Source organism: Crocuta crocuta, unplaced genomic scaffold (genome assembly GCF_008692635.1).
Source record: "Crocuta crocuta isolate KB4526 unplaced genomic scaffold, BGI_CrCroc_1.0 scaffold282, whole genome shotgun sequence".
NCBI lineage: Eukaryota > Metazoa > Chordata > Mammalia > Carnivora > Hyaenidae > Crocuta > Crocuta crocuta.
The window spans coordinates 6,453,015-6,470,183 of record NW_027529174.1 but is presented as its reverse complement, the minus strand read 5'-3'; the positions used below and the strand labels follow the sequence as shown (position 1 = coordinate 6,470,183).

At 38.5% G+C, this 17,169-nt stretch overlaps 1 protein-coding gene across 3 annotated transcripts in view; it reads left to right on the top strand.

The window, feature by feature from the left end:
* Nucleotides 1-110: 110 nt before the first annotated feature.
* The window catches only part of SLAIN2 (SLAIN motif family member 2), a 76,100-nt gene continuing 59,041 nt past the window's right edge, over nucleotides 111-17,169 (top strand). For all 3 annotated transcript variants that reach the window (XM_077757816.1, XM_077757814.1, XM_077757815.1), the window contains exon 1: nucleotides 111-606. In XM_077757816.1, the coding sequence (XP_077613942.1) occupies nucleotides 218-606 (389 nt within the window). In that variant the 5' untranslated portion in view covers nucleotides 111-217. The remainder of the gene's footprint in view (nucleotides 607-17,169) is intronic.

Sequence of the window (17,169 nt, the reverse complement as noted above, 5' to 3'; positions counted from 1 at the left end):
GACGGGGCCGGGCTGCGGGGGGCGGAGGGACGGGGGGAAGATGGCTGCCGAGGCCGGATATTGGCGCCGCCTCCCCCAATCCTGGAGCCGGCGCAGATGAGGCGGNGCCGGCGCTCCGGCTAGAGTGAGCGGCGGCGGCGACGCCTCTCTCCCCCGGTCCTCTCCCCGTCGCTGTGAGTCTGAGCGGGTGGCAGGCGGCACAGGCGGCGGGGCCGGGATGGAGGACGTTAACTCCAACGTGAACGCGGACCAGGAGGTGCGGAAGCTGCAGGAGCTGGTGAAGAAGCTGGAGAAGCAGAACGAACAGCTGAGGAGCCGCTCGGGGGCCGTGCAGGGCGTCGGCTCCCTCGGGCCCGGCAGCCCGGTTCGGGCCGGCGCGTCCACCCCCTCCTCCGGCACGGCGTCCCCTCGGGGCTTCCCCTTGGGCCTCAGCGCCAAGTCGGGCGGCGGGGTGGGCTCGGGCCCGAGGCGGACGAGTGGCGAGGAGCTGCGGGACGCCACCTCCGTGCTGGCAGCGGGCGAGGGCGGCTTGCTGGACGAGGTGGAGCCGCTGCGGCCCGAGGAGCTGGAGCGCCTGTCAGGCTGGGAGGAGGAGGAGGAGAGCTGGTGAGCGCGGGCCGCCTGGCCGGGGCTGGGCGGGGACGGGCCCGGGGGCGGAGAGCGTCTTCCGAGGGTCCCCCTGGTGAGGCGCCTCGCTTTGTGTGGCCGGGTCCGCTCTCGGACGGGCACTCGCGCTTTTCTTGCTCTGGCTGCGGGAAGGTCAGTTGGAGTTGGGGGTAGGGGGGGGCGATTCGAGGCGTGCTGGAGGAATAGGGTTTGAAGCTAGTTCTCCCCCGGGTTGTGCACTCTCCGGGTTTTGGAGCCCGTTGGGGGTCTGTGGCTTGACACAGCCGGGGTTGGGCTGCTGGCCGTGGGAGGAGTCGGAGGAGGGAAACGGCTTTGTAAGGAGGGGATCTTGCTTTGTGTGAAATACTGGCTTTCGGATGGTGGCCTGAGCAATTTGGGTGTCGGGGAGGGGTCCGTGAGCTAAGGTATCACCGGGTGCGGGGAACACGCCGAAGCGGGTTGAGCGCGGTGGTCAGTGTTGTGGACCGCTGGGAGCTGGGTACGTTTCTGGCGGCGACGGGGACACCATGTGAATCAGCACTCCCCTTTGGGTAGTGGGGTAAAGCTTGCTTTGTGTGAAGAGGGCAGCGGATGGTACTGCTTTGTGTGAAAAAGTCAAGGGTGGAACAAGAGGCGGGCTCTTCTGTTTTAAACAAGAATTGGGTCTGGCGTTTTTCGGAGCTGGGAGGTGACAGTTATCACATCCCTCCTTAATTTCCATGTCCTCCTAGGAGCAGAGAAAAGGAGACCTATTTAAAAATCTAAACCAAAGCTGTATTCTCACAAGCCGCTTCGTGATAGAATGCTGACCCACACCATAATATCACTTACATAAAGAGAAAGGACATCGGAGGCGTTTTCCCTCATTTTATTGCAACCCCATAAAGATGTCTGTAAGAAATTCTTTGTCTTCACTATCCCTGTTTAAAGTTTTGATCTGTAGCTAAAATGTCTCCACCCGGGTGAAATTGAAACTTTTAACTCCGTGAAGTGGAAATTCTTCATGGACTCTGATATTGCAGGGGTGCCACTTTACAGTTACTTAGTTAAGAGCTTTGCTTGGATTCAGGCCCTGGCGCTGCCACACTAGCTGTATGACCTTGGGCAAGTTACTCTGAGCCTCACTTTCTTCCTCTATTTGATGGAGAAAGTAATAGTTCTTACTTCTGTGGCTGAGCGAAGATTACATGAGCTAATCCGTGTATACTTTTAGCACTGGGTCTGGCATATATTAAAACTCTCCAAAGCTATTCCTCTGAAGCCTAGTTATTTAAATCACAAAGTATTCAGTGAGCTCTTATAGGATCTTGTGGGAAGGTCTGAAGATTCTTAACATGTTGATCCCTGTTCATTAAGGCAGTTAACAGTCTTGGTGGGAGCCAAGTTTTATGCAGTTAAATAAACTAGGAGATACACAGTGAGTTGCAACAACAACCAAAAAAAAGTGAGAGGAGCAAAAATACTGAGACTGCTCAGAAATTGGGAAGAAAATAATGGTTCAAAGTAGTTGAGGCAAACTTGGGGTGGGGGAAGAGAGGGAAGGGCCTTTTACGCTCAGACAACTGCTAGAGCAGAGTCAGATATTTGTGACTCCCAATTAGAAAGGTTTGAATTATGAAGAAACTCTTGAATATAATGTATCAAGCCATTATTTTATTTCCAAGTAATACCAAATATTATTAGAACTGATTATGGTAGTGACAGTTTTTCATATTAGTGTGAGATCACGTCCTCCCAAAGGAATTCTGGGTGTGTGTACACTTTAAAAGAATCCAGAATCATCCAACTATCCTCACATGCCTCTTGCAAGTGATGATGATAATGATGCTCTTAATAATGAGGGTTAGCTGCACTCATGAGCCCATTTTAGATTATGTATTATTAGAACACATGGACTCCTCTTGGAGAAGCCGAATACAGTCTTGCTGCTGAGCAGAGTTTGTTCAGGTAAAGCAAGTCATCTTAAATACTATGCCAGAATTTTCTTTTGATTAGATCGTTTCTGCTTACCGCTTTGATCCTGGCTACATATCTTGATCCTATCCTTTTATTGAAAAAATTTGTGTGAACTGAAAGGTTTATAAGTTCTACCTAAAGTCATACGTAAAGTGCTTTAGAGTATGTTTTTGGAGTGTAAGTGGGAAAAGGGGTGGGTGTTAGTGGCAGGGGGAGGAAGATTCAAAGAATCGAGTCTTAGCAAACTGAAAAGTTACTTTCTGTAACCTATACCCACTGTACCTTCTTTTTTCGTCTAGAGGAATGTTTTTCCTCAAATGTATACTAGAAAATGCTAGTTCTGAAAGTGCTAATAGGTACTCTGTGAAAAAATAATGGTAGCTCTGAGGTTAAATATATGTGAAGGAAAGAAGGTTTAACAAAAATAAACAGGTTTCTTTAATACTGGACTTGTTTGATACATTGATATATATTGAATACAGTAAATTTCTAAGTGGTAAATTTTTTTGAGCTCCCGAAGAACACAGTTAGAAAACAGTGCTCCAGAGCCGTGGCTTTCACAGACATTTTTTTCTTTTTTTTGGACCCACTTTCATGATAAAGAAAAACATTTTACATCATAGCCTAGTCCATGGATATATGAATAATTGAAACAAAAGTTTCACAAAACTGTAGTTACTTTTAGTACATGTGGCAAACTCTAATATTTTCTATTCTGTCTCTTTAGAAAAAAGATGCTAGTTACAATCCTTTAAGCTGATTTTGTGACCCATTAATTAACGGGTTGTTTCTCACTTTGAAAAGCACTGTTCTAGAACAGATTGGAAAAGTCTAGAGAAGGGAACTAACATCATCATACATCACAGTGTATTAGGCTATGCCAGGTAGCTTAAAGACATTTTTGCATTTTTCATCCATTTGTGAGGTATCATTTTCTAGGTAAGGAAATGTAGTCTTTCTAAACCTCAAATAACACACAGTAAATGTTGGAGTCAGGATTCATCAAATAACACAGTTTAAATGTTGGAGTTGGGATTTGTATCCAGGACTTTATGACATCAAAGCCTGTTCTGTTCCCATTGTATTTTGCTTTTCCCAAGTATAATACCTTTTCCACACGGATAGCCCCTTAACATATTTGAAGACTATGATCATGGTCCAGCTGACCTCCTCTACCCACCACTCACTCTGAGCACTCTCCTATCGTCTGCAGAGCAAAACAGCCCAATTGTATTTAATCATTCTTAAGGTAATACAATTTTCTGATCCTTCAACCACGATCATTTCTTTCTTAATGAATTCTACTTGCTCATTGTCATTAAACATGAAACTCAGCATTTTATTTTACTTTATTTGAAAATTTTATTTTTTATAGTAATCTTTATACCCAATGCGGGGCTTGAACTCACAACCCTGAGCTCGAGAGTCTCATGCTCTACTGACTGAGCCAGCCAGGCTCCCCTGTACTCAGTATTTTAGATGATATTTGACCAGAGAGTGTGTAGTGGATACACCTTGCTTCAGCTAAATGCTATTATTTTGAAACCAAATATTTCATTAACTATTTTGGTTTCTGTTATTTATGGTTAATATGAGCCAGTAGTGTCAATTACACTCAGTATCTTTAATACATAAGTTGTTAACCTGAATCTCCCTAGCCCTGTTTTTGTGTACTGAATTTTTTTGGCGTGTATGTATGTGTTGTGTGTGTATATTAGGCTTTTATATTATAGTTAAATTGGGCATTTATATTTCATTTTGTTAGTCTTGATTTAGGCATTTATTACTACTGTCATTTTCATATTTTGTAGGCATACTTACTGGCATACAACAATGTTGATAAAAATGATAAAATGACAGAAAAAAAGGGCACTGAAAAGTGCTGCTCAACAAGAATCTCTTCAGAGTAACATCAGTCCATTAATCGGCACATGCTGTGGTTGTTCAATAACTGTTAGTTCCACTTGTATGTTATCAAGCCCATATGCCATGTTGTATGGATATTATGAAGCATTTTGCCAAATTGCTTGCTGTAATTAAGCTATACGATGCCTACAGGGTTCTTACCTGCAATGAAGGAAATGTATGAAAATAGAAATTACTTTTTATTTGGTTTGAATTGTTCATGGTGACTTCTCTGGCTTTTTCCTTTTCTAACTTTATAAACATTTTGTTTGATTCAGTTTTAAATTTTGCAAGGAATACGTTTGGCCTGGAATTTCTATTTTTTTATTTTTTAACATTTATTTTTGAGAGAGCGAGCGAGCACAGCAGAGGAGAGGCAGAGGTAGAGATAGAGTCACGGAATCCAAAGCAGGCTCCAGGCTCTGAGCTGTCAAACACAGAGCCTGACGTGGACCTCAAGCCCACAAACCAAAGTCAGACGCTTAACTGAGCCACCCAGACACCCCCCACCCCCGCCCACCCATTTTTAAATTTTTAATGTGTATTTATTTTGAGAGAGAGTGAGAGTGCATGGTTATACAGGAGGGGCAGAGAGAGAGGATCCCAAGCAGGCACTGTGCTGACAGCCCAGAATCCAGTGTGGGGCTCGATCATGAGATCATGACCTGTGCTGAAATCAAGAGTCAGATGCTTAACTGACACAGCCATCCAGGCACCCCAGTATGTTATTTTAGACTGACATATTTTGAGTTAATAATAATTCAGTGACAAAAGTTCAATTCTTTTACATTATTTGGAGGGTTAGGCCTAAACTTTTTTCAAGCTGCATTCTGGCTTACATTCTGACTTACTGTCTGTCACCTTGCCTCATTTGAAAATTCAGTTTCCTTTGAAAATGTTTATTCAGGCTGTCCATTTGAACCACATCTTGGCAGAAAAACAGAACATAAGGAAGAATATTTCTGCCCCCTCTTTGTCATGTAATATTATTACATATTTTGCTCTTGTATTATAGGCTATCCATTTTTTAATATTAATGTCCTTGATATACTTTTTATTCTCCATAAGTGTTTGTTGACTATAATTCACATGCAATAAAACTTACCCTTATAAAAGTGTGTAATTTAATGACTTTTTTAGTATATTCACAAATTGTGCAACTGTCACCACTAATTTCAGAACATTTTCATTAGTACCCTGCCCCCACCCCACCCCCAAAAATGAAACCTCTCCAAACCCATTATCAGTCACTTCCCATTTCCCCCTCAAGCCAGCTCCACTTCCATACTTTCTGTGTGTGTGGTATTGTCTATTCTGGTCATTTCATATAAATGAAATTATGTAATATGTAGCAGTTTGTGTCTGGTTTCTTTCACTTAACATGTTTTCAGAGTTCATATTGTGACATGTATCAAAACATTTCCTTTTTTTTATTCCTTTTTATGTCTGAATAATACCACATTTTTTTAATTCATCAGTTGATGAGAATTTGAGTTGTCTTCACCTTATGGTATTTATGAAAAGTGTTACTATGACCAATTTTTTTAATGTTTATTTACTTTTGAGAGAGAGCACTCGCGCAAGAGCAGCGCACCTGCAGGAGAGCAAGCTGGGGAGGGGCACAGAGGGAGACACAGAATCTGAAGCAGGCTCCAGGCTCTGAGCTGTCAGCACAGAGACTGACGTGGGGCTCTAACCCACAAGCTGCGAGATGACCTGAGCTGAAGTTAGACGCGTAACCAACTGAGCCACCCAGGTGCCCTGACCAAATTTTTATATGGACATGTTTTCATTTTTTCTTGAGTATATTCCTAGGAGTAGAATTACAAGGTCAAATGGTAACTTCATGTTAACTTTTTGAGAAACTGCCAGACTGTTTTCCATGGTTGTACCATTTTACATTTCCATCATCAGAACCCAAGGGTTCCAATTTTGCCACATTCCCTCCAACACTTGTTATTGTCTGTCTTTTTCGTTATATAGCCATTCTAGTAGTATTTCATTGTGGTTCTGATTTGCATTATCCTAATGGCTAATGGTGTTGAGCATCTTTTTATCTATTTATTGGCCACTTGTCTGTCTTTGGAGATGTCTGTTCAAACTGTTAACCCATTTTCTAATTGGGTGACTTGAATTTATATTAAGTTGTAAGAATTCTTTATATATACCGGATACTAATCCTTCATGAGATACATTATTTGTGAATATTTTTTCTCATTCTGTGCTGTTTTTTTACTTTTTTGATGAGTCCTTTGAAGCATAACATTTTTAATGTGAAGTCTTATTTATTGTTTTGTTGCTTGTGTTTTTAATGTCATCTTTAAGAAAATTGTGCCTAATTGAATATCACAGGATTTTTCCTATCTTTTCTCCTAAGAGGCTTATAATTTTACCTCTTACATTTATGTCTTTAATCCATTTCTAATTGTCTTAAAATATACATAATACCAAATTTACCATGTTAAGCATTTTTAACTGTATAATTCAGTGGTATTAAGTGCATTTGTTGGAATCTATTGTTGTGTAACCATCACCACCATCCATCTCCAGAACTTTTTATTTTCCCAAACTGGAATTAAAATACTGATTAAACAATAACTCCCCTTCCCTCCCCAGCCCCTGACAACTCTTTTTTCTTTCTCAATGAATTTGACTATTCTAGGTAACTAATGCATGTGCAATCATACAATATTTGTGCTTTGTGACTTTTATTTCACTTACCACAATGTCTTCAAGATTCCTTTGTTGTAGAATGCCTCAGAATGTCCTTCCTTTGGGGGAGGAAGGATGTCTCTAACGCTTTATTTAATCTTACAATCCTCAATGGGCAAAAGAAAACAATACTTAAATCCTTCTATCCCAAACCTGAACTTGTGTGATGCATATGATTTTCAGATTTAAATATGGAGTTTATATGTATATGCTATATTTGGTGGCAAAAAAAAAAAAAGCCGCACACAAAAAACCCCAACAAAATCTAAAAGTCAGCCTTCAAACAATTTCCAGGCATTTAGTTCATTATTGTCAACCACATTCACATTGTTGTGCAACAGATTTCCAGAATTCTTCCATCCTACGTGACTGACACTAAACCCGCAGAGCAGCAACTCCTTACCTCCGCTTTCCCCACCTCCTGGCAACCACCATCTTACATTGGTTCTATGAGTTTAGATGCTTCATAAGTTGAATCATGTAGTAGTTATCTTTTTTGTTACAGCTGTTTCACTTAGCATAATGTCCTCAAGTTTCATTCAGGTTGTAACATGTGATGTGGTTTCCTTTTTTAAGACTGAATAATATTCTATTGCGTGTACCATATTTTCTTTATCTGTTCATATGTCGATGAACATTTGGGTCACCTCCACCTCTTGGCCATTGTGAATAACGCTGCTAATGAACATGAGTGCACAAATATCTGCTCAAGTCCTTGCTTTCACTTCTTTTGGGTATATACCCAGAAGTGGAATTGCTGGATCAAATGGTAATTCTGTGTTTAATTTTCTGAGGAGCCACTATACTGTTTTCCATAGTAGCTGCACCATTTTACTTTCTGATGAGCATTACCAAAGGGTTCCAGTTTTTCTACTTCCTTGCCAACATTTGCTTTGATCCCCTTTGAGTTTTTAAAAACGGGAGGTGTAGGGGTCCAGCTTCATTCTTTTTGTCATTGTACTGTTTGAAGACTTTCCTGTCCCTATTATATTGTTGTGTCCATAAATGTATGGATTTATTTCTGAACTCTCAGTTCTATTGGTCTTTTTCCTTATGCCAGAAGAGACGGTTGTGATTACTGTAGCTTTTTAGTAAGTTTTAAAGTTGGAAGTGTGAGTCCTCCAATTTTGTGCCTTTTCAAGATTGTTGTGGCTATTCAGGGTCTCTTATATTTCTATATGAGCTTTAGGATCAACTTAAAATTTTCAGCAAAAAATAGCTGGAATTTTGATAGGGATTGTATTGAGTCTGTAGATAAATTTGTAGAACAGTCTGTAAATCAATCTGTATTGAGATCTTAACAGTGTTTATTCTTTCAATCCATGGGCATTGGATGTCTTTCCACACACTTAAGTGTTTAATTTCTTTCACCTTATATTTTGTAATTTTCAGGTTATAGGTCTTGCATTTATCCTGTTAATTTTATTCCTAGTTATTTTATTCTTTTTGATACCATTGTAAATGGAATTGTTTTTCTTGATTTCATTTTTGGATTGTCCAAAATACAGTTGAATTTTATATATTGATGACGTTGTATTCTTCAGCTTGCTGAAGTCATTTCTTAGCTGTAATAGTTTGTGTATATGTGGATTTCTTAGGATTTTTTATGCATAAGATCATGTCATCTGCTAACAGAGATAACTTTACTACCTCTTTTCCAATCTGGGTGCCTTTTGTATTCTTGCTTAATTGCCCTGGCTAGAACATCCAGTGTAATGTTGGGTACAGGAGGGTGAAAGTAGACATTTTTCAGTGTGATTTTTTAAATTTTTTATTTACTTATTTTGAGAGAGCGTGAGCAGGGGAGGGGCAGAGAGAGAGAGAATCCTGAGCAGGTTCTGTGCTATCAGCACATAGCCCCATGTGGGGCTTGACCTCACAAACCATGAGATCATGACTTGAACCAAAATCAAGAGTCAGATGCTTAACCATCTGAGACACCCAGGCACCCCTTCAATGTGATTTTTGCTGCTGTTTTTCAAAATGCTTATTTATTTTGAGAGCAAGAGAGCATGCGTACATGCATATGTGCATGATTGGGATGGGAGGGTCAGAGAGAATCCCAAGCAGGCTCCATTGTCACAGAGCTGGATGTGGGGCTCAATCCCATAAACCATGAGATCATGACCTGTGCCAAAATCAAGAGTTGGACACTTAACCAACTGAGCCACCCAGGTGCCCCTTGCTCTTTTATTTTTAATTCTAGCTAACGTTATTTATTGTATTAACATGTGACAGATACTATGTTAAATACCTTATATTTTATCTTTCCTAATAATCCAATATGGTCAGACTATTAAACCCCCTTTTTAAAGGTGGGGAAATTAAAACCTAACTAATCTGCTTATAGTCACTCAAGTATATGGCTGAGAGATAGGATAGGAACTCAGTCTGACTCTGTATTTAAAAATTTTCAATCCTTACCCAATTCTGATTATCTGGATTTTTTATGTTATTTTTGATTTATACTGTTATTTAGTTTGGGGTATTATATGTCCTCCTGTTTTGTCTTTTGATCATTTGTCGTTAATAGCTTGAGCTCTGTATACATTTTGAATTGCTTTATATGAGAAACTTTTTATACTCATTATTCTTGTGTTGAATTGGCCTTTGGAGCTTTTGGGAGTCAGATGACATGGTAGCTAAGAGTTATGACTCAAACTAAATAGCCTGAGTTGAAATCCCTGCTCTCAGCCTTCTTAGCTGTGGGACCTTGAGCAAACCACTTAGTCAATATGTGAACCTCTTCATTTTCTTCAAAATACAGATAATTATTATAGCAACCATGTAGAATTTAATGTAATATATATAAAATGTGAAGAACAGTTCCTGGAACAAGTTAAAGAAATTAGTGTTAACGTTCATCATTGTCCTCCTCATCGCTGTTTTATTATTTTAGTTTCAGATTTACCTATCTTTGCATTGAACTTTAAAAAAAACAACTTTTTATTTTGGAACATTTCAAACATGTAGAAAAATAGAGTGAACAGTAAAATGAATCTCAGCTTATCATCCATTTTTAACACTTACCAACTCATGTCATTCTTGTTTCATCAATGCCTCTGAAACCGCAACATCCTGGACTGTTTTGAAGCAAATTGCATCCAGATATCGTATCATTCAGTTACTAAATATCACAATAGAAGACAAGGACTTCTTCAAACATAAGCACAACACCACTTTCACTCCCTCTCATTAAAAATAATTCTTTAGCATTTTCAGATGTGGTCTGTTTTTAGATCAAATTTTTTAAAAAGTCATTTGTATATCTATGTTTAGAATTTTCTTTTTATTCTATTATAAAGTCTAAAATGAAATGTTCTCTTTCTTCAAGCATTTTGATCATTTTTGTATCCCCAGTTAATTTGTTGGTGATGGTCAGAACAGATAACAGTTCTTGTTTCTTTCCCAGCCCTTTGAGAAATTAAATTGTTGAGGCAAATCAAGAATTTCTTAGGTTTTCTGCTGTGTGCAGGGTGAAGTTTTCAGCAGATGTATAAATACTTGAAGTGGTGTCATGTCTTTTATTTCTTTGTACTAGAATTGAAATTTGTGTTAAGTAACATTATTCAAATCTTCCCATGGTCTTTTGGCCTATAATCAACTCCCATAATATTATCCCTATTTTATATGGACAGTTATTTAACATTTTTATGTATTTTATTTTAGAGAGAGTGTGTGCAAGCTGGGGAGGGGACAGAGGAAGAGAGAGAGAGAGAGGAAGAACCTTAAGGTTGTGGGTCTTGATCCCACAACCCTGGGATCATGGTCTGAGCCAAAATCAAGAGTCAGACTCTCAACTGACTTGAGCCACCCAGGCACTCCTATGTAACATTTTTAGTTAACTTTAGTTTTAGTGTTTCTGTGTCTTAATTCCATGTACTTGTACTCTTAGGCTCCCACATTTTTATAAAACAAAATAATTTCAGTCTAATTTTCCAAAAATCCACATTTTCTTCATTAAATTTACCTAGAGCGACACACCTTTATTGAGGAAAGAAACAGCCATGGATCTCAAAGAAAGGAATCTTCTTTACTAACAGTTTTTATTAGAATTTTTTAAGGGCCTCAAATAAAAGAATGAACAAGTACTGTAATACATAAAAATCTTTACATTACTATTTAAAATATTTATGGTTGGGGCGCCTGGGTGACTCAGTCAGTTGAGCGGCCAATTTCAGTTTAGATCATGATCTCATGGTTCATGAGTTCAAGCCCCACGTCAGACTCCGGACTGATAGTGCTGAGCCTGTTTCAGATTCTGTTTCCCTCTCTCTCTGCCCTTCCCCTACTCACGCGCACCTGTGCATTTTCTCTCGCCCTCTTAAAAAACATTAAAATTTTTTAAAAAATATTTATTGTGGAGGAGGGAAGTTAGGAACTGACTTTTCCAGCACTTCAAGTTTCCTAAGATTGTTTTCTCCATCCCTACTGTGAATTTTGCTGAGTGAAAAGGAATTTATATGTGGGCAAAAGGGGAGTGTAGGTGTGAAACACTTTCTTAAATAAGCTTTAGACTTTTCATTTACCTACTCTGCTGCACTTTTGTAGAACAGAGTTTAATATTGCATATATATTCATAGTGACTGCATTACCTATTTGGTATTTGTGAGTTAAAAGTTAGTTCTTGGCATCCAGAAGTTTGTCATTGTATTATTTTCCCCTTTTTTCTTTCCTTTGAGAGATCTTTTATTATTGACATAAAGTCCCTGCATCTGTAGTGGAGAGAACAGATTGAGAACAGAGATGTTAGGGAAAATTGATAAAGTTGCCAGGCTCTTTGCAGGGCCCCTAGGAACTTTTGCAGATGTAATGTAATGTACATGTAATCATAGAAGATGAAATTAAAAATGAACGTTGAGATCAGGTGGTCTTGCCTCTTGTTTTTAAGCTGTTTAATATTCAAACTGGTGAGGGCAAATGGTTATTCTTAAAAATGTTTGAGGGGCGCNATTAGAAAATGAATAAGTTCTTCATATCCTGTTAAATCCATTTTACTTTAAATCAATTTACCCTTAAGTTTGTGAAGACATTTTATTTTTTTTATTTTTATTTTTATATTTTTTTAATGTTTTATTTATTTCTAGGCGAGAGAGAGAGAGAGAGACAGTGTGAACAGGGGAGGGTCAGAGAGAGAGGGAGTCACAGACTGAAACAGGCTCCAGGCTCTGAGCTGGCAGTCAGCACAGAGCCCGACGCGGGGCTCAAACCCACGAACCGCGAGATCATGACCTAAGCGAAAGTCGGATGCTTAACCGACTAAGCCACCCAGGCGCCCCTGTGAAGACATTTTAAACTCAGACTGCTCATCGATAAGTTGTATTGATAAACTACCCAACTTAGTAGGTGGTTTTTACTTACTATATTTTTTTTCCCATAGTCCTTCACATCCAAGAATGGACTTTATTATATGTCCTCTTTGTTTTATGTATACTTTCTATGGAAGACCATTGGTACAATCTGCCTGTAATAGATAAGTATCATTACTTATCTAAATAGTTTGGCAGTTATTTGCTAATTAACATCTTTGAAGTTTGTTTTCTAGACATCTAAATACCATGAAGATGTTAAAGTAATGCAGCTCGTGTATGTGTTTTAAATGAATTAAGTTATGCGTAGTGATTTTCCAGTGATTCTAATGTGACTAATTTTTTTTCAAAAGTTTATTCATTTATTTTGAGAGACAGAGAAAAAAAGCATGAGTGGAGGAGGGGCTGAGAGAAAGAATCCCAAACAAGCTCTGAGGTGCCTGCACAAAGCCCAGTTCGGGTCTCAATCCACTAATTGTGAGATCATGACCTGAGCCAAAGTTAATAGTCAGACACTTAACTGACTGAGCCACCCAGGCTCCCCTAGATATTTTTTTATTAATAGAATAAATAGAGTCCTGTGTATGAATAGCACAATGTTGGGGACACTGAGAGACAAGATAATGCAGGTTCTTACTTTCTTAAAAAATAGAATTTAGCCAAGAAGGCCCAAATGATTGGTAAACTATATTACAATCACTATTGTTGAATTATATTCTACAAATTACTGTATAAGGCATTTTATGCATGGCATATCATTTAATCTATACAATTTTGAGTTATCTCCATTTTTTATTGTGGTAAAATATACAAAACAAAAAATTAACCATTTTAAGTGTACAGTTCAGTGGCATATACATTGGTATGCAACCATCACCAACATTCATATCTGGAAGTTTTTTATCTTTCCACATTGACATTCTGTATAAACAATAACTCCCCCATTTCCCTATTCTCTATGCCCTCAGCCCTTGACAACTATCATTCAACTCTCTGTGTCCATATATTTGCACATAAAGCAGTTAAACTCAAAGTCACATAGCTAATAGAATGAATTGAGATTCATGCTAAGCCTGAAAATCATGTCTAGGGAGAAACATTTTATCTTGGCTTATTTAACCTATAGGTATTTAGCTTTGAGAAGAGAATGGTTTTTTTAAAATACTTGAAGGACTGTAATGAGTATTACTAGATTTATTCTTTATAACTCTGGAGATCATTAATAGAACAATAGGTATAAGTTAGAGGCAGGCAAATTTTTATTTAATAGAAGGTAGAATTTTCAAATAGAACTGTTTTTAGAAGGTATGGACTGTCTTTAAAAAGTGTAGGTAGCCTCAAGGGGCACCTGGCTGGCTCAGTCGGTGGAGCATGAGACTCTTGATCTCAGCGTTGTGAATCTGAGCCCCACGTTGAGGGTGAAGAGTACATTTTTAAAAATAAAATCTTTAAAAAACAAAAATGGTATAAATAACCTTCAGTGGTGAAGACTGCTGAATGGTTCTGTGACAAGGGATGTTACAAAAAGGCAAAAATTAGTTGAATTATGTTACTTCTAACTTCTTTTAACTCTGTTTCTGTGCTTAAAATACTGCAATCTATTTGGGAGCATAAGATACCTTCAAGACAAAGTGCTAAGTGTAAATGTGGAAAGATCTTTAGCAATGGAAGCATCATAGATTTTTTTTAAGTTCTTTTTTTTTTAATGTTTTATTTCTGAGAGAGAGAGAGAGAGCATGAGCAGGGGAGGGTAAGAGAGAGAGAGGGAGATACAGAATCTGAAGCAGGCTCCAGGCTCTGAGCTAGCTATCCGCACAGGGCCCTACATGGGGCTCGAACCCATGAACCGTGAGATCATGACCTGAGCTGAAGTTGGACGCTTAACCGAGTGAGCCACCCAGGCGCCCCAGATTTTTTTTTCTCTCCTAAATCTATGGCACTTTCTCTGAATATCCTCAGTAATGGAAGATTCTTTTCCTCTTGAAGGTAGGTATGAGTTTTGAAAACTGTCGAAAGTCATTATTGTGCTAGTGAATAAAAATGGGTTAGCAAGGTATTTAAAGTCCTCAGCAGCCCAATTCCAGTTCACCTTTTCCCCATGTTTACTTACTGTTGGCAGCAAACTTCATGGACATTCATGCCTGGTGGCATGTTCTGATGTCCATTCCACAGCAGAGCACGTTTTTCTTTTCTTTGTGAAATTCTAAATATCCTACTTGGTTTGCATCCTCTTCAGTGTTACCTATCACTGTTTATATATCCTTCTTGGAGTATATGGAACACAACAGCCTTGTACTTTGGTCTCTCTAGTCTAGGTTGTAAGCAGTTTACCCAGAAGACCTATATCATATTCATCTTTGAGTGCCTGAACAGGATTTCAGTATATTGTGTGTAGTAAGAGTTCAGTTACATTCAATTAAATTGAATCAATCTGATTGTCAGTGGTAGTTTGAAGTGTGGTGCAGCTATAAAATAATGAGACCAGATTTCTTGCCTGACTTTCATGACTCTATGCCAGTTTCACACACATCCTGAATACTGGCAGTATTGAATCTGTAATCTCCCATGATGAATTAAAGAAGAAAATACAGTCTAGATACAGTGTCCGATTGTTTAAAATTAATCAAAATAGTGATGTCTCTTTAGTAGGATAACAAATGCACCTTGTTTTAAACTTGTTTGTACTTCTTGTGATTTCTAAATTTCCTGTTATAAACACAAATTGCTTTTATAATTTAAAAAATTCTATTTATAAGATTTAAGTCCATTTCATTACTTTATGGTCACATAGGTAGGGATCATATTATAACATTCATTAAAAAGCCATTGATGCTTTTCTTATTACTACTTAATGGTAGTAAGATTATACATCACTGATGAAGAAATTTTGGTTCCAATTAGTTTATTTTTTTTTTTAATGTTTATGTTTTTATTTTGAGAGTCAGGGAGGGACAGAGAGAGGGAGGAAGAAAGAGAACACCAAGCAGGCTGTACACCGTCATCACAGAGCCTGATGTGGGGTTCGCAGAGCTCAATCTCATGAACCCTAAGATCATGACCTGAGCTGAAATCGAGTCAGACGCTTACCAATGGAGCCTCCCAGGTGACCCAGTTCCAGTAAGTGTAGACATGTGTTTTTGATAAAACTGGAGCCCAAGTCAGCTGATGTATATGACTTTATCTATTACTCTTGTCTTTAACTTTGCATTTTAAAAATGAAATTACCTGAGTGTAAATACTAATATTTATCAGATTTATCTGAATAAATTATACAATCTGTTTTTGTTGAGGTGGGGAAACTCTGATACTTTTTTATTGTCCAGGAATATCAGAAAAGGAACCCCAAGGCTGTGTGTAGCTCACATCTTGTGAGCCCTCTGGTTGAAGACATCGTATGCCAAACTTTCAGGGAACCTGGTACTGATGCCCTTGTGGCCCAAAAGGGCTTCTTCCCTTCTCCCTCCACTTACTAAGACTCTTGCCTCCTTACCCTTTTACTAGGAGCATATCTAGAACTGTATCTGTAAGTTAATATTGACATGATTTTTAAAATACGTGTTTTAATGGAAATGGATTGAGTTACAGTAGTGTATGCTCCTTATGGTAAGGAGTCTACGAGCCAAAGCACACTGCATGCTGGCCCTTGTGCTAGTTTAGCAGCAACATGAACTTGTAAAAGTATGTAAGTTTTGAGACTTTACATAATATAAGTTCTTTTGCCTGATCCATTTACTCAAAAATCACATCCTCTGGGGTCTTTCATTTAGAAGTCTAAATTATGGAGGAAATGGACACCATTAGGAACAAACTAGCTTATTTAACAGGAAAGGTTTCTGAAACTAGGCCTTTAAATTAGGTGTGGCACAAAAAATGCAAAACATACAATTTGCTTTGACTTTGAAAAGGCTCAAATGCTAGAATAAAAGTGAAATTTCTTAAAAGTGTTAAAGGACTGTAGGGAGGATAAGAAAAAGTAACTGTACCTCCCTGAAATGTGAAAAATAATAAAAACAAGATAATACCATAATATTAGATTTGAAATTTGTGAAAATACTTGGAAAGATAGGTAAAGAGGGAAATAGTGCTTAGTTAAAAATTAGAGGTTTAGAATTCATGAGGATGAATCAAACCATCTCCCACTTCTGTAGTTTACTAGAAGGAAACCCCTCCCACATAGAGCCCTCCATTCAAGAGCTTTTGCTCATTTCTCTGTTAGAGAGTAAAAATGTACCCACCGTCTCTGCCTCTCTGATTTGAAAGGTATGAGTAAGGAGCAGGGGTGGGCCAGGCTAAGTTTGAGTGGCCTGTAAATCTGATAACACTGAGGAATGAAATTTAATAGATGTCATTGAGTTAGTGAGGAAGTTTTAAGTATGTATTTAGTGCGTAGTTATGACTGTATTTTGTAAGTATAATGCAATTAGAATGTTTGTCTTTATTAATATTAGATATAGAAAGAATTTAGTAATTTTAGGATGTGAGTATCTTTTGAGTAGGCCTGCTAATTTCCTCTCTAAGGAGATAATGGGTCCTGTGTTAACCTGTCATAGTAAAATTCTTGTTTGCCACTGGTTATTCTTAGCCAGGGCTGCTCTGGAGAGGATTAAAAAACAAAATTTTTAAAAAATTGAAGAATCCTAGAAACCTGAGTCTAGAGGTTTGGAACTTGACAAGCAGACAC